This window comes from Cherax quadricarinatus, unplaced genomic scaffold (assembly GCF_038502225.1).
Source record: "Cherax quadricarinatus isolate ZL_2023a unplaced genomic scaffold, ASM3850222v1 Contig3848, whole genome shotgun sequence".
NCBI classification, from domain to species: Eukaryota; Metazoa; Arthropoda; class Malacostraca; order Decapoda; family Parastacidae; genus Cherax; species Cherax quadricarinatus.
In genome coordinates, this window is record NW_027198874.1 from 7,089 (window position 1) to 31,586 (window position 24,498).

General features: G+C 43.2%; 1 protein-coding gene across 2 annotated transcripts in view; it reads right to left on the minus strand.

Annotated features, from left to right (window-relative positions):
* Positions 1–386: 386 nt before the first annotated feature.
* LOC138852088 (inositol-3-phosphate synthase 1-B-like) overlaps positions 387–24,498 on the minus strand; it is a gene marked incomplete at its 3' end in the record, with an annotated part of 30,974 nt that continues 6,862 nt past the window's right edge. For both annotated transcript variants that reach the window (XM_070081731.1, XM_070081730.1), the window contains 3 exon segments: positions 387–790; positions 4,591–4,704; positions 12,689–12,821. In XM_070081731.1, coding sequence (XP_069937832.1) covers positions 387–790; positions 4,591–4,704; positions 12,689–12,821 — 651 coding nt within the window.

The window sequence follows — 24,498 nt, forward strand, 5'->3', positions numbered from 1 at the left end:
GTGAACAAATAAAGTGATGATCAAATAATGGAGCTTGGGAATATGATAGTAGGTAGTACTTTAAAGGTAATTCTTTAAAGTTAGAATTATAATATAAAATTATAATATAAAAGGGACTAATATAAGTTGTGGTGAACAATAAAGTGGTAATCAAATAATTGCACTAAGGTCTAATATAATGACTTTTGTGGAGTCTATGTTTTGAGCTAGAATGAACTATAGTACAACTAGATTTAATCTAATAATATAACAATACAAATTAAAAATAGCAAATAATTAAAACTGTGGAAACCAAATCCCCAGATACTGGGGTACTACTGTATTGGTGTATGAATACAACAGAGTAATACTTAATCCTATTTTTCAAGAATGCTGCATTATCTTACCCCTTCAAGAATGCTGGCCACAGCAAAGAGGGTTGAGGGCGATATCTCAGCCTCATTCTTATTGATGGCATTAAGGAGGTTGTCGGCCGTGTCATTGACACCTTGGACAACATCACTGTAGCGCTCTGTGTTGGCCGTCCAGAGGACGATGACCTGCTCAACACCACTGGCCGCCCGGAAGTCACGGATGTCGGCCTGTAGGCGGGCCAGGATCTCTGCCTTGGTGCCGGCCAGCACATTGTCAGCCCGCTCAGCCTGGTTGGCAGCGATGAATTCAGGGAAGTAGGCCGAGGGCCGGGGCCGAATGGTCCGCATGTGCCGCCGCAGTTGCACCTGAAGGTTGTAGTCCAGCACCTTGGCTCGCTCCATGGCCTCAGCCATGTTGAGCGACGAGATGTCCCAACCTGGCCCAGATTATCATTATTATTATTATTACTATTATTATTATTGTTATTGTTTTTTATTAACACATCGGCCGTTTCCCACCAAGGCAGAGTGGCCCGAAAAAGAAAAACTTTCATCATCATTTATTCCATCACTGTCTTGCCAGAGGCATGCTTATAATACAGTTATAAAACTGCAACATTAACACCCCTCCTTCAGAGTGCAGACACTGTAATTCCCATCTCCAGGACTCAAGTCCGACCTGCCAGTTTCCCTGAATCCCTGCATTAATGTTACCTTGCTTACATTCCAACAATACGTCAAGGCCTAAAAACCACTTGTCTCCATTTGCTCCTATCTAACACACTCACACATGCTTGCTGGAAGTCCAAGCCCCTCGCACACAAAAACCTCCTTTATCCCCTCCCTCCAGCCTTTCCTAGGCCAACCCCTACCCTGCCTTCCCTCCACTACATATTTAAACACTCTCGAAGTGACTATTTTGTTCCATCCTCTACATGTCCAAACCATCTCAATAACCCCTCCTCAGCCCTCTGGATAATAGTTTTGGTAATTCCATACCTCCTCCTAATCTCCAAACTATGGATTCTCTGCATTATACTCACACTACACACTGCCCTCAGACATGACATCTCCACTGCCTCCAACCTTCTTCTTGTTGCAACATTCACAACCCATGCCTCACGCCCATACAAGAGAGCTGGTATAACTATACTCTCATACATTCCCCTCTTTGGTTTCATGGATAAAGTTCTTTGTCTCCACAGACTCCTCAGTGCACCACTCACATTTTTTCCCTCATCAATTCTATGATTTACCTCATCTTTCATAGACCCATCCGCTGACACGTCCACTCCCAAATATCTGAACACATTCACCTCCCCCATACTCTCTCCCTCCAATCTGATATCCAATCTTCTTTACCTAATTTTTTTGTTATCCTCATCACCTTACTCTTTCCTATATTCACTTTTAATTTCCTTCTTTTACATACCCTACCAAACTCATCAACCAACCTCTGCAACTTCTCTTCAGAATCTCCCAAAAGCACAGTGTCATCAGCAAAGAGCAACTGTATTAGATTCTTTATCTTTTAACCCCACACCTCTTGCCAACACCATAACATTCACTTCTCTTACAACTCCATCTATAAATATATTGAACAACCATGGTGACATCACACATCCTTATCTAAGGCCTACTTTTACTGGGAAATAATCTCCCTCTCGCCTACATACTCTAACCTGAGCCTCACTATCCTCGTAAAAACTTTTCACTGCTTTCAATAACCTACTTCCTACACCATACACCTGCAACATTGACCCCTATCCACCCTATCATATGCCTTTTCCAAATCCATAAATGCCACAAAAACCTCTTTACCCTTATTTAAATACTGTTCACCTATATGTTTCACTGTAAACACCTGGTCCACACACCCCCTACCTTTCCTAAAGCCTCCTTGTTCATCTGCTATCCTGCTCTCTGTCTTACTATTAAGCCTTTCAGGGTCAGCAGAGCCTCTCCTAAACTTGTTCTCAGGGTCGGAAAAAAAACAAAAATTATTTTTTCTTGTGAAATGATAGGAAATCTTTTCCCGATCATAATGACACCAAAAGCATGAAATTTGATGGAAAACTTAGGGGGTTATGCTCTCGTGAAGTTAGCTCTCTCGACGATGTTTATGCATCGAAGATTTTGCCCACTTTGAGCCCTATTTTCGGCCAATTCCAATGTACCAGTCGATAAAAATCATACCTATTTCGCTAGAACTCCATATTTTCTATCGAATGAGTACAAGAAACCACCCATTTACCAATTTCCACTATCCAATAATGTGGTCAGAAATTGGCAATTTTGCTAATCTCACACAAATTTCAAAAGATGCCAATTTCCAAATAGGGTCCAGAATAAACAAGACAGACATTTCTGGCACTAAAATAACATTTCCTCTGTTCATTACTCATGTCCCCAGGCCTCTGTTGCATTTCTTTTGCTTTCGACTTTGAATTTTTATTCTCGCAAAAAATAGAAGATTTGTTATGTAGACTACTGCATTCATGTAGAAATGGCGTAGAAATGGTATAAATAATATCAGGGCACTTGTGAAAGAATATTACACTCACCAGTTGACGTGTACTGGACGCATGGCATTTGCTTACCTTTGAACTTTGGCAAAAATTGAACATTTCTGCTAATTTGAGCTTAATTTCAAGGTACTTTTCATTGTGAAACCAATCAAAATCATCTCAATTTCCATAATATGTCTTCCATTCTATAAAACGAGACCAGGAAAACTAGAGTACAACCATAAACAGCATATGAAAATACACTGCAAAGTCGCTGTTTTAAACCAAAAACACGGTCGGAGGTTTTTTTTTCTCATTATGCACTGTGTACTGCAGGATTTTTTTTATACCAAGCACACTGACCACATAGACCCATTCTTTCATATGTAGGCCTACCAGCTTTCTCTCGCTAGATTTGAAGGTGTTAGAATTTATGCATACTAGTACGGCACCAACCCTGGCGTGCAAGCCGTACTAGTACAGCACCATCCCTGAAAGGGTTAATTTCAATAATAACTCTACCATACACTTTACCAGGTATACTCAACACTTTTTTTTTTTTAACAAACCGGCCGTGTCCCACCCAGGCAGGGTGGCCCAAAAAGAAAAACAAAAGTTTCTCTTTTTAAATTTAGTAATTTATACGGGAGAAGGGGTTACTAGCCCCTTGCTCCCGGCATTTTAGTCGCCTCTTACAACATGCATGGCTTACGGAGGAAGAATTCTGTTCCACTTCCCTATGGAGGTAAGAGGAAATAAATAAGAACAAGAATTAGAAAGAAAATAGAAGAAAACCAAGAGGGGTGTGTATATATATGCTTGTACATGTATGTGTAGTGTGACCTAAGTGTAAGTAGAAGTAGCAAGACATGCCTGAAATCTTGCATGTTTGAGACAGAAAAAAAGGACACCAGCAATCCTACCATCATGTAAAACAATTACAGGTTTTCGTTGTACATTCACTTGGCAGGACAGCAGTACCTCCCTGGGCAGTTGCTGTCTACCAACCTACTACCTACACTCAACAGGCTTATTCCCCTATAATTTTTGCACTCTCTTTTGTCCCCTTTGCCTTTATATAAAGGAACTATGCATGCTGTCTGCCAATCCCTAGGTACCTTACCCTCTTCCATACATTTATTAAATAAAAGCACCAACCACTCCAAAACTATATCCCCACCTGCTTTATAGTTTTGGAGTGGTTATTAGTATTACCATTATTATTACTATTATTACCATTATATTTTTTTTTATTAACACACTGGCTGATTCCCACCAAGGCAAGGTGGCCACCAAGGCAGGGTGGCCCAAAAAAGAAAAACTTTCACCATCATTCACCCCATCACTGTCTTGCCAGAAGGGTGTTTTACACTACAGTTATAAAAGTGCAATATTAACACCCCTCCATTATATTATTACTGTTATCATTATTATTATTACTTTTATTATTACTATATTCATGGGGAAGATCTAAACCTGTAGGGGGCACAGTGCATCATTACTGTCATCAATAATGCAAGAAGCAATGCCATTAAGGTTGTCACTAATACAAAAAGCGACATCATTATAGTCATTAGATGTCATTATGGTCGGCAATACAAACACACAGCAATGTCATTATGGTTGTCAATAACACAGCAGCACCATCATCATTGCCAGGGGTCATCAATAACACAGAACATCCCACCATCATCATCAGGGGTGATCAATGCCAGTGATGTATAGCGTACCATCAATAACGATGTCATTGGGCTCGACCATAGGCAGAAGTGACTTCAACGGGACGAAGACTTCACCATGTGAGTCTCGGCCCAGGAGCACAGTGCTGGCCTGCGTGATGGAACCTGCCAGGGCATGAGTAGTCATCAATGTATATCAACGACATCAAAAATGATGAAAAAAACAAATTATAAATTTAATAGGCTTGGGAAATAATTTGGAATTATGGTAGGCCTACTACACTGATGGAACCTGCAAGGACATCAATGGACATCAACGATGACAAAAATCGTGATTGTAAAGTTCTCAATTAAAAAAGCTTAGGAAAATAATTAAAAATAATGGTAGGCCTAATACAGCGATGGAACCTGCCCAAACATCAATAGTCATCAATGACAACAATAAACACACAAAGATGGAGGTCTAACAGATGCAAATAATTACACACTAATATCCAACTACACTCACTTTTGCTACCCGAAATTTTTGAAAAACACAGATGCAATAGATTGCCACATTTTACAGCATCAAAGACGTTATTTATTCCCAAAATATGTCTCATAAATTAACCAAGCATCTTTGAGGCCGCAGTACCATATATCTTTTTTACAAAATTTAGTTGGTCAGAAATGGGGGTCGTTTTTGACACCAAGGCGTCTCGTTCGCCTCGAAAACCTGTATGATGCTGAAAAAGATTTCAGCATCTGCAACATTCTCAGTTACAGGAAGTTTTCAACTTACAAACACACTGGGGACTTTCTGTATTGTGTATAATATATAATAATTATATACACAATTCAGGTCCCCAACATTTCTGTAAGTTGAAGATTTCTGTATTATGAATATTAGACACAATTCAGGAGGTCCACAATATGATAAGTAAGACACATGTGCAACAGTTAGACATCTTTATTCTGAAATGTTTCACCTACTCAGTAGACTTCTTCAGTCAAGTACAGAGGAGTTCAAAGAAGCAGAAGAGGTGTAAATACAATGTAATCAGTCCATCAAACCTTGAAGACGTAGTTCTGAGATGGTCAGTCCCTCAGCCTTGTTCCATATTCTGGAACAATGTGAAGTTGAAGTGATAGTATGTAGACTTATATACCATCAGGAGGTGAGGTGCAGCACACTACTAGAAGAAAGAATGTAATTATTGAGAGGTCAGGTTCCTCTCAGATCTAACCATTCTCGCTAGAAAAATTTGCCCAAGATGTCTTCTGTTGTTTACCAAGATACCATTGTGTTGCAGTGCCTGACAGAGTGAGTATTAAAATGGTATAAAATACTGACAGGTTGGTAAGTAAGATGTGTACAACAGTTAGGTATCCTGGTACAGAAGACATCTTGGACAACTTTTTCTAGCGAGAATGGTTAGATCTGAGAGGAACCTGACCTCTCAATAATTACATTCTTTCTTCTAGTAGTGTGCTGCACCTCACCTCCTGATGGTATATAAGTCTACATACTATCACTTCAACTTCACATTGTTCCAGAATATGGAACAAGGCTGAGGGACTGACCATCTCAGAACTACGTCTTCAAGGTTTGATGGACTGATTACATCGTAGTATTTACATCTCTACTGCTTCTTTGAACTCTTCTGTACTTGACTGAAGAAAGATGCCTAACTGCTGCATATGTGTCGTACTTATCACATTATGGACTTCCTAAAGTGTCTATATCATTACTGTGTATTATATCATTATTATATACACCTACCAACTGACTTACGACCCGCTAGACATATGACCGCTCGACATATGACTGCTCGACTTACGACCGTGTTTTATATGCCAAATTTCTGGGAAATAAACAAGTGTTTGTGTTGTACACTGTGTTTATCCTAAACTTATGGTATAAAATACAGTACTAACAGCATAAAAAGTAAAGTAAAAAATGAAATACCAAAATAAAACAATAAAATAAAATCATTACAAAAATGTGATGTTAATATTTAGTAGTAAGGTTGAACTTACGTCCATTTTGACTTATGACCGGTTGGTTGGAACCAAGCACAGTCGTAAGTCTGATTGTAGGTGTATTATTATACACAATACACAAGGTTCCCAATCTGTTGAACACTTCCTGTATACAGTGGACCCCCGCATAACGATATTAATCCGTTCATGAGAGCTCATTGTTATGTGAAATTATCGTTATGCGAATGAATTTTCCCCATAAGAAATAATGGAAATCAAATTAATCCGTGCAAGACACCCAAAAGTATGAAAAAAAAAAATTTTACCACATGAAATATACATTTTCCTACACACAAAGAGAAGGATACATGCACAATAGTAGAGTAGTACATGCACAGTATATATTGTGCATGTACTAGTCTACTAAATGAAGAATAAATGACACTTACCTTTATTGAAGATGCAGCAATGACTGATGAGACACTGTGTCCTGGGAGTGCCTTTTCCTCCTGAGTACTGTAGGTCCTGTTTGACATTTTCTTCCAGAACATGCCTTATCACACTGTGTATGTCACTACGATTCTTAAATCTCTCAAACCAACCTTTGCTGGCTTTAAATTCACCAATATGAGCACTAGTTCCAGGCATTTTTCCCTGTTCATCTGGGTGTTAGTCGACTGGTGTGGGTTGCATCCTGGGAGACAAGATTAAGGACCCCAATGGAAATAAGTTAGACAGTCTTCGATGACACACTTTTTTGGGTTATCCTGGGTGGCTAACCCTCTGGGGTTAATTGTTTCTTGGTATTCTCAATAAGCCACACCAACAACGGTGCTACAGCAGCAGCAGCAGCAGCAGCAGCTGACAGTGCTACAGCAGCAGCAGCAGCAGCAGCAGCTGACAGTGCTACAGCAGCAGCAGACGATGCTACAGCAGCAGCAGATGGTACTACAGCAGCAGCAGCAGCAGACGGTACTACAGCAGCAGCAGCAGCAGCTGACGGTGGTACAGCAGCAGCAGCAGCTGACAGTGCTACAGCAGCACCAGCAGCTGACAGTGCTACAGCAGCAGCAGCAGCTGACAGTGTTACAGCAGCAGCAGACAATGCTACAGCAGCAGCAGACGGTACTACAACAGCAGCAGCAGCAGCTGACGGTGGTACAGCAGCAGCAGCAGCTGACGGTGCTACAGCAGCAGCAGCAGCTGACAGTGCTACAGCAGCAGCAGCAGCTGACAGTGCAGCAGCAGCAGCAGCTGACAGTGCTACAGCAGCAGCAGACGATGCTACAGCAGCAGCAGACAATGCTACAGCAGCAGCAGACGGTACTACAGCAGCAGCAGCAGACGGTACTACAACAGCAGCAGCAGCAGCAGCTGACGGTGGTACAGCAGCAGCAGCAGCTGACGGTGGTACAGCAGCAGCAGCAGCTGATGGTGCTACAGCAGCAGCTGACAGTGCTACAGCAGCAGCAGCAGCAGCATCAGCAGTTGACCATGGTACCACAGTATTTCGATAATATTTCTCACCCTTTTTACCACAGGGTTGGCACTAGAAGCTTTCTTGGGGCCCATGGTCACTTATTTTGCAGATAAAATCACCAAAAACACTGTAATAATACGAAATGTTACGATTGTATGCTTGGATGTTACCGCGGAGGCTGGCTTGTAAACAATGCCACCGGCGGAACATGTGAGGCTGGCTCAGGCCTCACATAGACATGTCTCGGACGAACAGCGTTGAGCAGGTTTTTTAGCGGTATGCGAGGCAAAATCTTGGCGATAAAATGTATCGGTATGCGGATTTAATGTTATGTAAGGCCAACGGTATGCGGGGGTCCACTGTATTCTTTTCTGGCAATATTCTCAATTACTGCCAGTTTGATTTTGGGCCAAATGAACGTACACACGACACAATTATAAAAATGGTAGGCCTACTTGACACGGCACTTGAAAAATACAAATATCCACTAGGCCTCTTTATAGACCTAAGATGTTAGTTACCTTACACCTGCTGTCAGTGTTCACCTAGCAGTAAGTAGGTACCTGGGTATTAGTTAACCTACACCTGCTACCACTGTTCACCTAGCAGTAAGTAGGTACCTGGGTATTAGTTACCTTACACCTGCTGTCACTGTTCAACTAGAAGTAAGTAGGTACCTGGGTGTCAGGTGATTGGTGTGGGTGGCATCCTGGGGGATACGACTGAAGGACCACAATGGTAATAAGACAAACAGTCCTCGATGACCCACTGACTTTCTTGGGATAGCCAGCCAGGATAACCCTACTCTGGGTTATCCTGGCTGGCTAACCCTAGCCTGGGTTATCCTGGCTGGCAAACCCTCCAGGGTTAAAAATCCCAACAAAATCTTATCCCTAAGATGTATCTCAATGAACTTTCAAACGTATCACAGCAAATTAGGCCTATTCTTTTTGAGTGAATATCAAAATGGTATACAATACCAACAGGTTGGTAGGTAAGACACATAGGCAACATTTAGGCAACTTTATTCCGAAATGTTTCGCCTACACAGTAGGCTTCTTCAGTCGAGTACAGACAGTAGGCAGGAGCAGTAGAGATGTGAAGACGATGTAATCTGTCCATCACCCTTGAAGTCGTAGGTTTGAGGCTGTCAGTCCCTCAGCCTGGAGAAGCTCTGTTCCAAAGTCTGGAACTAACTGAAGATCAAGCGACAGTGCTGAGACTTAAATACTGTCGGAAGGAGAGGTACAGAGTAGTAGTAGTGAGAATGTAGCCACTGAATATTAAGATCCCAAGAAGTTGCAGTGTCTGACAGGATTGAAGATTGATTCACTTATGCAACGTATGGGAATCTTTATTGAGGAAACGTTTTGCCACACAGTGGCTTCATCAGTCCAATACAAAGTAGAAAGGTGTAAAGAGAGGAGGAGTTTGAGGTAATCAGTCCCTCAGCCTGGAGTCGATGTGTTCAGCCCATCAATCTTGTAGAATGTACAGCATAGGAATGAACAAGTTCAGGTAAGATCCCAATGGGATGAGCGTGGAAGACGGGACAGACGAAGAATAGCGCTGGAGAGGAGTGTTCTTAGTCGTAGAAATAGAGCCAAGGCTTAACCCAGCAGCTAAGGCTAATAGCAGGGACTGTTGCATCGAACTTGTGGTAGTTGAAGTCTTGAATCTTGAGTAGCTGGCAGCAGGCTAGGTCACATCAGAGGGTATATCTGGAGTTTATCTGGAGAGAGTTCCGGGGGTCAACGCCCCCCGCGGCCCGGTCTGTGACCAGGCCTCCTTAGGTCAGTGTCCCAGGATGCGACCCACACCAGTCGACTAACACCCAGGTACCCATTTTACTGATGGGGAACATAGACAACAGGTGGAAAGAAACACGTCCAATGTTTCTACTCTGGCTGGGAATCGAACCCAGGCCCTCACCGTGTGAAGCGAGAGCGTTAACCACCAGGCCACCAGAGCCTGGGTAGAACACATATGGGAGTTATAGGAGTAACTGAGGAGGCAGGTTTGCAATGGAGCCATTTTTTAACTTTTTGAAGCTGCTCCTAGATAGGTGGTATAATTTAGCATTGTTACTGAAGGTGAAACGTAGAGGCTTGATGAACTCAAGAACTTGGGTGAGTGTGAAGTGAAGTGGTGATTCACAGGCATACTTGACTGTTCCAGCACCGAGGCTTTTGTAGACTTTAGTACAGGTCATGGTGTCAGTATTTGAAGGAGAAGTGTAGAAGGTAAGGTTTTCCAATGAGGGTGTACTGGAGTCGTCGCTGTCTTCCTCTTCTGGAGTGGATTCATTGGGTGAATCTACAATGGTGGTAGCAGGAGACTGAGGGTCGACAGGAGCAGTGGAGAGGCGTAATGGTTGTGTAACAGCAGGCTGGGAGAGGTGGGAGATGGTGGTTGAGGCAGCATGATCATCATTGTTGGCGGTGATGATCATGCTGCCTCAACCACCATCTCCCACCTCTCCCAGTCTGCTGTTACACAACCATTACGCCTCTCCACTGCTCCTGTCGACCCTCAGTCACCTGCTACCACCACTGTAGATTCACCCAATGAATCCACTCCAGAAGAGGAAGACAGCGATAACTCCAGTACACCTGCTGTATAAGTGGGGCCCTACCGTCTCCTAGGAACATATACAGTACAGCCCCACTTTTCGGTGTTTCACCTTACAGTGTTCCGCTAATATGGCGATCTCAAATTATGACCAAAATTTTTTATAGGGCAAGTGGTCTTTCAAATACGGCGTGTGCCACCTGGTTTGTTTACATTCTCCATGAGCAAATCTCTCTATTATGTAATAATAATCACTCTTGGGCACATTAAATGTCTAATTTTATGTCAATATAGACATTTTCATTCATCCATCTATAATATTTTCTTCAAACTTATATAAGAAACACGTTACATAGCATATAAACATATTATTATTATTATTATTATTATAATCACGGGGAAGCTAAACCCATAGGATTATACAGCGCATGTGGGGGGGGGTGGAAGGTATTCAGAGTCAATTCAGGGAACCGGAGTACATATCCAATTCTCTAGATCAAGAGCCCCTCACCAGCATCAAGGTCCCTTAAGGGGAACTACATTATTATTTTTTATTTTATTATCACACCGGCCGATTCCCACCAAGGCAGGGTGGCCCGAAAAAGAAAAACTTTCACCATCATTCACTCCATCACTGTCTTGCCAGAAGGGTGCTTTACACTACAGTTTTTAAACTGCAACATTAACACCCCTCCTTCAGAGTGCAGGCACTGTACTTCCCATCTCCAGGACTCAAGTCCGGCCTGCCGGTTTCCCTGAATCCCTTCATAAATGTTACTTTGCTCACACTCCAACAGCACGTCAAGTATTAAAAACCATTTGTCTCCATTCACTCCTATCAAACACGCTCACGCATGCCTGCTGGAAGTCCAAGCCCCTCGCACACAAAACCTCCTTTACCCCCTCCCTCCAACCCTTCCTAGGCCGACCCCTACCCCGCCTTCCTTCCACTACAGACTGATACACTCTTGAAGTCATTCTGTTTCGCTCCATTCTCTCTACATGTCCGAACCACCTCAACAACCCTTCCTCAGCCCTCTGGACAACAGTTTTGGTAATCCCGCACCTCCTCCTAACTTCCAAACTACGAATTCTCTGCATTATATTCACACCACACATTGCCCTCAGACATGACATCTCCACTGCCTCCAGCCTTCTCCTCGCTGCAACATTCATCACCCACGCTTCACACCCATATAAGAGCGTTGGTAAAACTATACTCTCATACATTCCCCTCTTTGCCTCCAAGGACAAAGTTCTTTGTCTCCACAGACTCCTAAGTGCACCACTCACTCTTTTTCCCTCATCAATTCTATGATTCACCTCATCTTTCATAGACCCATCCGCTGACACGTCCACTCCCAAATATCTGAATACGTTCACCTCCTCCATACTCTCTCCCTCCAATCTGATATTCAATCTTTCATCACCGTATGTGTACCTGTGTACCTGTACCTAAATATACCTTCACTCGGTGTTATTTCTTCTAAAAATGGTGTTACATGAGAATGGGAGTGTTTCTCTTTATTTATTCTACTGTATCAACGTGGAGACAACTTGTACACAATGTAAAGTGACGAAAACCAGAGGCGTTCGTCTGGTTTGTTTACATTATGTGTGGGTGGGTGGGGCGGGGAGGGCTGCCCTTCCTGGCTACCCATACTTCCCAACCTGACTTCATACAAATAAAACTCACATCTCACCCTACATTAAGACTACAAATATTTTAAGGTAATAATGGGTGTACTGTGTATGTATTTTACTTTTTATTGTTTTTAATGCCTAGTTCTATTGCTAATGTAATATATGTTTGTGTCAAAGTGTTACCTGGCATTTATAAGTGGAAAAAAATGGCGTTCTGCTTTCCAGTGATGTCTGCTTTCCAGCAGTAGCCTGGAACCTAACCTGCCGTATAAGTGGGGCCCTACTGTGTATATGTATAAACATTGTATCATGCTGATATAATGATTATACAGCATTATCTAGGTCTGTAACAGTATAGATTTAGTACCAGAACAATGGTACAACTCACACAGCATTATCCAGACCTATAACAGCATAGATTTAGTACCAGAACAATGGTATAAATCAGTACCAGAACAATGGTACCAGAACGGGACAACATGAACAACATACCAAGGTAGTTGGCTGACTTGAGGCCATCCTTGGTGTGCCAGGATAGGCCGAGACGGTTGGCCAGAATGGCCGCGGTGACAGTCGTCCCGTTGTTACCCCCTAGGCCTACCAGCATCACCCCGAGCCTAGGAACCTGCAGCGATAATCATTATTATTATTATTTTGTTCAATATATTTATAGATGGAGTTGTAAGAGAAGTGAATGCTCGGGTCTTGGCAGGAGGTGTGGAGTTAAAAGATAAAGAATTTAACACAAAGTGGGAGTTGTCACAGTTGCTCTTTGCTGATGACACTGTGCTTTTGGGAGATTCTGAAGAGAAGTTGCAGAGGTTGGTGGACAGGTTTGGAAGGGTATGTAAAAGAAGGAAATTAAAAGTGAATGTAGGAAAAAGTAAGGTGATGAGGATAACAAAAAAAAAAATTAGGTAACAAAAGACTGGATATCAGACTGAAGGGAGAGAGTATGGAGGAGGTGAATGTATTCAGATATTTGGGAGTGGACGTGTCAGCAGATGGGTATGTATATGAAAGATGATGTGAACCAGAGAACTGATGAGGGGAAGATGAGTGGTGCACTGAGGAGTCTGTGGAGCCAAAGAACTTTATCCATGAAAGCAAAGAGGGGAATATATGAGAGTATAGTTATACAAATGCTCTTGTATGGGTGTGAGGCATGGGTGGTGAATGCTGCAACAAGGAGAAGGCTGGAGGCAGCGGAGTTGTCATGTCTGAAGGCAATGTGTGGTGCGAATATAATGCAAAGAATCTGTCGTTTGGAGATTAGGAGGTGTGGGATTACCAAAACTATGATCTTGAGGGCTGAGGATGGATTATTGGAACGAAACAGAGTGACTTCAAGCGTGTATAAATTTGTAGTGGAGGGAAGGCAGGGTAGGGGTTGGCCTAGGAAAGGTTGGAGGGGGTAAAGGTGGTTTTGTGTGCGAGGGGCTTGGACTTCCAGCAAGCATGCACGAGTGTGTTAGACAGGAGCAAAAGGAGACAAGTGGTTTTTAGGACTTGACTTGACATGCTGTTGGAGTGTAAGCAAGGTAACATTTATGCAGGGATTCAGGGAAACCAGCAGGCCGGACTTGATTCCTGGAGATGGGAAGTACAGTGTCTGCACTCTGAAGAAGGGGTGTTAATGTTGCACTTTTATAACTGTAGTGTAAGCACGCCGTCAACATGACTCACGATTTCGTGAATCATGTTGACGGCAGTTAGGGGACTTGAGCTAGAGTTCGTCACGGCCATGCTAGCTGGAGATTCATCTGTAAAAACTTGCATTTGTGGTCACAGTGGTGCCTATGCTAACCTTCCTATGGTGTATAAATATACATAGTTGGACAAATCTTATTGTGGCTAGCTGGTCCAGTGGCTAACACAACGGTCTGGAGTTTTGAGACTCTCTGACCGCGGGTTCAAATCCCGCCCGTGGTATGGTTTGTTTGCAATCGTGTCATTACAATTTCATGAGTCATGTTGACGGCAGTGAGGGGACTTGAGCTAGAGTTCGTCACGGCCATGCTAGCTGGAGATTTGTCTGTAAAAACTTGCATTTGTGGTCACAGTGGTGCCTATGCTAACCTTCCTATGGTGTAGAAATATACCTAGTTGGATGAATCTTATTGTGGCTAGCTGGTCCAGTAGCTAACGCGACGGTCTGGAGTTTTGAGACTCTCTGACCGCGGGTTCAAATCCCGCCCGTGGTATGGTCTGTTTCTGGTATTTGTGAACGACACGACGGAAGGAATAGACTCTGAAGTGTCCCTGTTTGCAGATGACGTGAAGTTGATGAGAAGAATTCATTCGATCGAAGATCAAGCAGAACTACAAAGGGATCTGGACAGGCTGCAGACCTGGTCCAGCAATTGGCTCCTGGAGTTCAACTCCACCAAGTGCAAAGTCATGAAGATTGGGGATAGGCAAAGAAGACCACAGATGGAGTACAGTCTAGGGGGCCAGAGACTACAAACCTCACTCAAGGAAAAAGATCTTGGGGTGAATATAACACCAGGCACATCTCCTGAAGCACACATCAACCAAATAACTGCTGCAGAGTATGGGCGCCTAGCAAACCTCAGAACAGCATTCCGACATCTTAATAGGGAATCGTTCAGGACCCTGTACACCGTGTATGTTAGGCCCATATTGGAGTATGTGGCACCAGTTTGGAACCCACACCTAGCCAAGCACGTAAAGAAACTAGAGAAAGTGCAAAGGTTTGCAACAAGACTAGTTCCAGAGTTAAGAGGTATGTCCTATGAGGAGAGGTTAAGGGAAATCAACCTGACGATACTGGAGGACAGGAGAGATAGGGGGGACATGATAACAACATACAAAATACTGAGAGGAATTGACAAGGTGAACAAAGACAGGATGTTCCAGAGATGGGACACAGCAACAAGGGGACACAGTTGGAAGTTGAAGACACAGATGAATCACAGGGATGTTAGGAAGTATTTCTTCAGCCACAGAGTAGTCAGGAAGTTGAATAGTTTGGGAAGCGATGTAGTGGAGGCAGGATCCATACATAGCTTTAAGCAGAGGTATGATAAAGCTCACGGTTCAAGGGGAGTGACCTAGTAGCGACCAGTGAAGAGGCGGGGCCAGGAGCTTGGACTCGACCCCTGCAACCTCAACTAGGTGAGTACACTACACACAACACACTACACACAACACATTACACACAACACACTACACATTACACAACACACTACACACAACACACACTACACACAACACACAACAAATAACACACTACACACAACACAAAACACATAACACACTACACACAACACACTACACACTACACTACGACAAGGTCCTAGATGCACTAGAAGACAAAAAGAATGCAGATGTAATATATACAGACTTTGCAAAAGCCTTCGACAAGTGTGACCATGGCGTAATAGTGCACAAAATGCGTGCTAAAGGGATAACAGGAAAAGTCGGTCGATGGATCTATAATTTCCTCACTAACAGAACACAGAGAGTAGTCGTCAACAGAGTAAAGTCCGAGGCAGCTACGGTGAAAAGCTCTGTTCCACAAGGCACAGTACTCGCTCCCATCTTGTTCCTCATCCTCATATCCGACATAGACAAGGATGTCAGCCACAGCATCGTGTCTTCCTTTGCAGATGACACCCGAATCTGCATGACAGTGTCTTCCATTGCAGACACTGCAAGGCTCCAGGCAGACATCAACCGAATCTTTCAGTGGGCTGCAGAAAACAATATGAAGTTCAACGATGAGAAATTTCAATTACTCAGATATGGTAAACACGAGGAAATTAAATCTTCATCAGAGTACAAAACAAATTCTGGCCACAAAATAGAGCGAAACACCAACGTCAAAGAGCTGGGAGTGATCATGTCGGAGGATCTCACCTTCAAGGACCATAGCATTGTATCAATCGCATCTGCTAGAAAAATGACAGGATGGATAATGAGAACCTTCAAAACTAGGGAGGCCAAGCCCATGATGACACTCTTCAGGTCACTTGTTCTATCTAGGCTGGAATATTGCTGCACACTAACAGCACCTTTCAAGGCAGGTGAAATTGCTGACCTAGAAAATGTACAGAGAACCTTCACGGCGCGCATAACGGAGATAAAACACCTCAATTACTGGGAGCGCTTGAGGTTCCTGAACCTGTATTCCCTGGAACGCAGGCGGGAGAGATACATGATTATATACACCTGGAAAATCCTAGAGGGACTAGTACCGAACTTGCACACGAAAATCACTCACTACGAAAGCAAAAGACTTGGCAGACGATGCAACATCCCCCCAATGAAAAGCAGGGGTGTTACTAGCACGTTAAGAGACCATACAATAAGTGTCAGGGGCCCGAGACTGTTCAACTGCCTCCCAGCATACATAAGGGGGATTACCAACAGACCCCTGGCAGTCTTCAAGCTGGCACTGGACAAGCACCTAAAGTCGGTACCTGACAAGCCGGGCTGTGGCTCGTACGTTGGATTGCATGCAGCCAACAGTAACAGCCTGGTTGATCAGGCTCTGATCCACCAGGAGGCCTGGTCACAGACTGAGCCGCAGGGGCGTTGACCTCCGGAACTCTCTCCACGTAAACTCCAGGTAAACAACACACTACACACAACACACTATACACAGCACACTACACACAACACTGGAGGACAAGAGGGTCAGGGAAGACATGATAACATACAAAATAATGCATGGAATGGACAAGGTGGACAGAGACAACACAACATGCAACACACAACACACAACACACAACACACAACACACAACACACAACACACAACACACAACACACAACATGCAACACACAACACACAACATGCAACACACAACACACAACACACAACACACAACACACAACACACAACACACAACACACTACACACAACACACTACACACTACACACAACACACAACACACAACACACAACACACAACACACAACACACAACACACAACACACTACACACAACACACTACACACTACACACAACACACAACACACAACACACAACACACAACACACAACACACAACACACAACACACTACACACAACACACTACACACTACACACAACACACAACACACAACACACAACACACAACACACAACACACAACACACTACACACAACACACAACACACAACACACAACACACAACACACTACACACAACACACTACACACAACACACAACACACAACACACTACACACAACACACAACACACAACACACAACACACAACACACAACACACAACACACAACACACAACACACAACACACAACACACAACACACAACACACTACACACAACACACAACACACAACACACTACACACAACACACTACACACAACACACAACACACTACACACAACACACAACACACTACACACAACACACAACACACTACACACAACACACTACACACAACACACAACACACTACACACAACACAATATACACAACACGCAACACACTACACAGAACACACAACACACTACACACAACACAACACACAACACACAACACACAACACACAACACACAACACACAACACACAACACACAACACACTACACACAACACACAACACAACATACTACACACAACATACTGGTTTAGAAAGACACATAAGCAAACACTATGACATATTTATTAGAAAACACCTTGACAACAGGACGAAACACTAACAATACACAGTGTTTGCTTACACACTAAACACAACGGTATTTATTACCAAGGTTTATACACACAACACTGACACTACACACAACACACAACACTGACACTACACACTACACACAACACTGACACTACACACAACACTGACACTACACACTACACACAACACTGACACTACACACAACACACAACACTGACACAACACACAACACTGACACTACACACAACACACAACACTGACACTACACACAACACACAACACTGACACTACACACAACACACAACACTGACACTACACACTACACACAACACACAACACTGACACTACACACTACACACAACACACAACACTACACACAACACTGACACTACACACAACACTGACACTACACACAACACACAACACACAACAAACACACTACACACAACACACTACACACAACACACAACACTACACACTACACACTACACACAACACACTACACACTACACACAACACACAACACACTACACACAACACACAACACACAACACACTACACACAACACACAACACACTACACACAACACACAACACACTACACACAACACACTACACACAACACACAACACACAACACACAACACACAACACACAACACACAACACACAACACACAACACACAACACACAACACACAACACACTACACACAACACACTACACACAACACACTACACACAACACACAACACACACAACACACTACACACAACACACTACACACAACACACTACACACAACACACAACACACAACACACAACACACTACACACAACACACAACACACAACACACAACACACTACACACAACACACAACACACAACACACAACACACAACACACAACACACAACACACAACACACAACACACAACACACAACACACAACACACAACACACAACACACTACACACAACACACAACACACAACACACAACACACAACACACTACACACAACACACAACACACAACACACAACACACAACACACAACACACTACACACAACACACAACACACAACACACAACACACAACACACAACACACAACACACAACACACAACACACAACACACAACACACTACACACAACACACTACACACAACACACAACACACTACACACAACACACAACACACTACACACAACACACAACACACAACACACAACACACAACACACAACACACAACACACAACACACAACACACTACACACAACACACTACACACAACACACAACACACAACACACAACACACAACACACAACACACTACACACAACACACAACACACAACACACTACACACAACACACTACACACTACACACTACACACTACACACAACACACTACACACAACACACAACACACAACACACTACACACAACACACAACACACTACACACAACACACAACACACAACACACTACACACAACACACTACACACAACACACTACACACAACACACTACACACAACACACAACACACAACACACAACACACAACACACTACACACAACACACAACACACAACACACTACACACAACACACTACACACAACACACAACACACAACACACTACACACAACACACAACACACAACACACAACACACTACACACAACACACTACACACAACACAACACACTACACACAACACACTACACACAACACACAACACACAACACACTACACACAACACACTACACACAACACACAACACACAACACACAACACACAACACACAACACACAACACACTACACACAACACACAACACACTACACACAACACACAACACACTACACACAACACACAACACACAACACACAACACACAACACACTACACACAACACACTACACACAACACACTACACACAACACACTACACACAACACACTACACACAACACACTACACACTACACACAACACACTACACACAACACACAACACACTACACACTACACACAACACACAACACACTACACACTACACACAACACACAACACACTACACACAACACACTACACACAACACACAACACACTACACACAACACACTACACACAACACACTACACACAACACACAACACACTACACACAACACACTACACACAACACATAACACACTACACACAACACACTCCACACAATTCAATTCAGTTCTAGTTTATTCTCTATAAGGGTTACAATGTGGGGTTTACAGGATTTGGATATTGTGTGCTTTATGTGTTATAAAATACTAATTACAGAGGGGGCCACTAGGACACTTAGCATAGCTAGGCATTTCGAGCAGACTTAGATTAAATCTTAACATTAAATCCTTACAGATTATGGTATTAAGGCTAAGTGACTACATCATAATTTGTGAGTTTAGCAATGTGAATGCTTTTGTTTTGGCACAATACAAAGTGTCGATATTGGAGTATCATAGGCAAACTTATGACTAGTTATAATTTATTATTTTAAGATTAGTATTTCTGGGTTTATAGTCAGTGGGTGAGTGAGTGTAATTGTGAACCACCAGGTGGTTATCATGTAGTTAGTTGTCGGGGTGGATCAGGGAGATAAGATGTTTTCTAACTGTAGTTTTGAAAGTGATGAATGTGTCTGCAGTTCTCGAGTTTTCAGGTAGGGTGTTCCAGATTTTAGGTTCTTTGAGATTGACTGGGAAAACCTGGAGCCCCATGGGGGTCCCGAAACATGGAGAGCCAAGATGATGGATGTGGTACTGGAAAACCTCATGCATCAACATGTTAGAGACACTACCAGAGAGAGAGGAGAGGATGAACCAGCAAGACTGGACCTTGTATTCACCTTGAGTAGTTCTGGCATCGAGGATATCATGTATGAAAGGCCCCTGGGAGCTAGTGATCATGTGGTTCTGTGCTTCGACTACATAGTTGAGCTCCAAGTGGAGAGAACAGCAGGAATAGGGTGGGAAAAACCAAACTACAAAAGGGGGAACTACTCAGGCTTGAGGAACTTCTTTCAAGACATTCAGTGGGAGAGGGAACTGACAGGAAAACCAGTACAAGAAATGATGGACTATGGCAACAAAATGCAAGGAGGCAGAGGAGAGGTTTGTTCCCAAGGGAAACAGAAATAATGGGAAGAACAGAATGAGTCCTTGGTTCACCCAAAGGTGTAGGGAGGCAAAAACTAGGTGTACTAGAGAATGGAAGAGGTACAGAAGACAGAGAACTCAGGAAAATAAAGAGATTAGCCGAAGAGCCAGAAACGAATATGCACAGATAAGAAGGGAGGCTCAGCGGCAATACGAAAATGACATAGCATCGAAAGTCAAGACTGACCCGAAGCTGTTGTACAGCCACAACAGGAGGAAAACAACAGTCAAGGACCAGGCAATCAGACTGAGGAAGGGTGATGGGGAATTCACAAGAAACGACCGGGAGGTATGTCTGGAGCTCAACACAAGATTTAAAGAAGTATTTACAGTGGAAACCAGTAGGACTCCAGGAAATCAGAGTAGGGGGGTGCACCAGCAAGTGCTGGATGAGGTACATATAACCAAGGAGGAGGTGAAGAAGCTGCTATGCGAACTTGACACCTCAAAGGCGGTGGGACCAGACAACATCTCTCCGTGGGTACTTAAAGAGGGAGCAGAGACATTGTGTGTACCATTAACCCTTTGAGGGTCGACAGGCCCTCTCCGAAACTCGTTCTCAGGGTCGGCCAAATTTCAAAAAAAAAAAAAAATTATTTTTTCTTATGAAAAAATTGAGTTTTTTTTTCTAAACATTATAGGATAAACAAAAAAAATTTACCATCAATACTTACGGAGATATGGATGCATGAAGTTTGCAGAAAATGAGCCGCGTATGGCAACAGCGGCGACTGCCGCTCACCCGGTAAACTTTAGTTTACTTGTATTTGAAGGTTTGTTGTTTTTTTCACTATTTTATTTTTTCACATAACTTATGTGGCCTATGAGACCAAAGTAAGGTGCAATGTACATATATACACTCGTTGTATACAACACAATAAGCACACAAACATAATTATCAATATATTGTTTACAAAACTTGTTTACAAAAACAAACAATACAAAACATTGTTTATTATTATTGTTCTATAATATATATACCAATATACAGTCACTGAACATATTCCTATTAGTTGTGCAGCTTGTGGAACTCTGAAACATGGTGTCATACACAATGGTGTTTTATCTTTCTCCCTCATTCTATCTCTTTCAATCTGTCTCTCTCTTTCTATCTGTCTGTCTATCTCTGTCTCACAGGTACACATAAATACAAGTATACATAGTATAAATTACCTAGGATAACCCAAGAAATCCAAAGTGCTATACTCTGCTTGAAGATGTGAGTAAAAGTGATGACACAGTCTTGTGGCTCTCTGAGACAGAGAGCTAGACGGATAGACAGATAGACAGGGAGCTTGACAGACAGACAAATAGACAGACAGAAATGTTAGTATACCAGCAAAAACAAAGGGAGGGAGAGGTTTATCTCATCTTTTGGCATCAGCTCTACCCTCATTTACCCTCATCAAACGTCAGCACTTATCAGATGTTATCTCCCCTTATCTTGTTACTGTCATGGGTGAACATTTATTATTACCTATTATTATTATTATGTATTATTATTATTATGTATTATTATGTATTATTATTATTATGTATTATTGTTATCATTACGTATTCTTCTTCTTCCTCCTCCTCTTCTTCTTCCTCCTCCTCCTCTTCTTCCTCCTCCTCCTCCTCCTCCTCCTCTTCTTCTTCCTCCTCCTCCTCCTCTGCCTCCTCCTCCTCTTGCCTCCTCCTCCTCTTGCCTCCTCCTCCTCTGCCTCCTCCTCCTCTGCCTCCTCCTCCTCTTGCCTCCTCCTCCTCTTGCCTCCTCCTCCTCTTGCCTCCTCCTCCTCTTGCCTCCTCCTCCTCTTGCCTCCTCCTCCTCTTGCCTCCTCCTCCTCTGCCTCCTCCTCCTCTGCCTCCTCCTCCTCCTCCATTCTTGGAACAAGTTTGAAGAGCTTGTAGTTCATAATCACTATCACTATCATCACCAATGCTCACATCTGAGTCTGGGATTTTGGAAAATAGGAGTTTCCTCTTTGATTCTGGTACAACTGAACGTGAACAAGACGGCCCAGCACCAGAGGTGGAAGGCTGTGGGTTGTCTGGGTTTTCCTCACTATTACCCATATTATGGTCATTAGTTTCGGTCAAAACCTCACCAGAACCTTGAAACTCATCTTCACTGTCACTTCCATCTGTATTAGAACTGTCACTGGGGAACAAAAGTGTCCCAATTCGCCGAGGAGTGAGGAACTTCTTACCGCGAGGCACGGTGGAAATTGTGTACTATGATGGCATTCCCACAATGCACCACTGGGTGCCAGATTTTTTTCCTACTGCGCACACCCACCACACAGACCCATTCTCTCACATCTAGGCTTATCAGCCTTTTCCTGTGAGATTTGAGGCCGCTAGAATTTATGCGTACTAGTACGACAAAAACCCCTATGCGTAAGACGTACTAGTACGACGAAAACCCTCAAAGGGTTAACGAAGATCTTCAACACATCATTTGAAACTGGGCAACTCCCTGAGGTATGGAAGATGGCAAATGTAGTCCCAATTTTTAAAAAGGGAGATAGACATGAGGCACTAAACTACAGACCTGTATCATTAACGTGTATAGTATGCAAGGTCATGGAGAAGATCATCAGGAGGAGAGTGGTGGAGCACCTGGAAAGAAACAAGTGTATAATTGACAACCAGCATGGTTTCAGGGAGGGAAAATCCTGTGTCACAAACCTATTAGAGTTTTATGACAAGGTGACAGAAGTAAGACAAGAGAGAGAGGGGTGGATCGACTGCATTTTTTTGGACTGCAAGAAGGCCTTCGACACAGTTCCTCACAAGAGGTTACTGCAAAAGCTAGAGGATCAGGCACACATAACAGGAAAGGCACTGCAATGGATAAGAGAATACCTTACAGGGAGGCAACAACGAGTCATGGTACGTGATGAGGTGTCAAAGTGGGCGCCTGTGACAAGCGGGGTTCCACAGGGGTCAGTCCTAGGACCTGTGCTGTTCTTGGTATATGTGAATGACATAACGGAAGGGATAGACTCAGAAGTGTCCTTGTTTGCGGACGATGTGAAGTTAATGAGAAGAATCAAATCGGATGAGGATCAGGCAGGACTACAGAGAGACCTGGACAGGCTACAAGCCTGGTCCAGCAACTGGCTCCTTGAGTTTAACCCCGCCAAATGCAAAGTCATGAAGATTGGGGAAGGGCAAAGAAGACCGCAGACACAATATAGTTTAGATGGCCAAAGTCTGCAAACCTCACTCAAGGAAAAAGATCTGGGGGTGAGTATAACACCGGGCATATCTCCTGAGGCGCACATCAATCAGATAACTGCTGCAGCATACGGGCGCCTGGCAAACCTACGGATAGCGTTCCGATACCTCAGTAAGGAGTCGTTCAAGACTCTGTATACCATTTACGTCAGGCCCATACTGGAGTATGCAGCACCAGTTTGGAATCCACACCTAGTCAAGCACGTCAAGAAATTAGAGAAAGTGCAAAG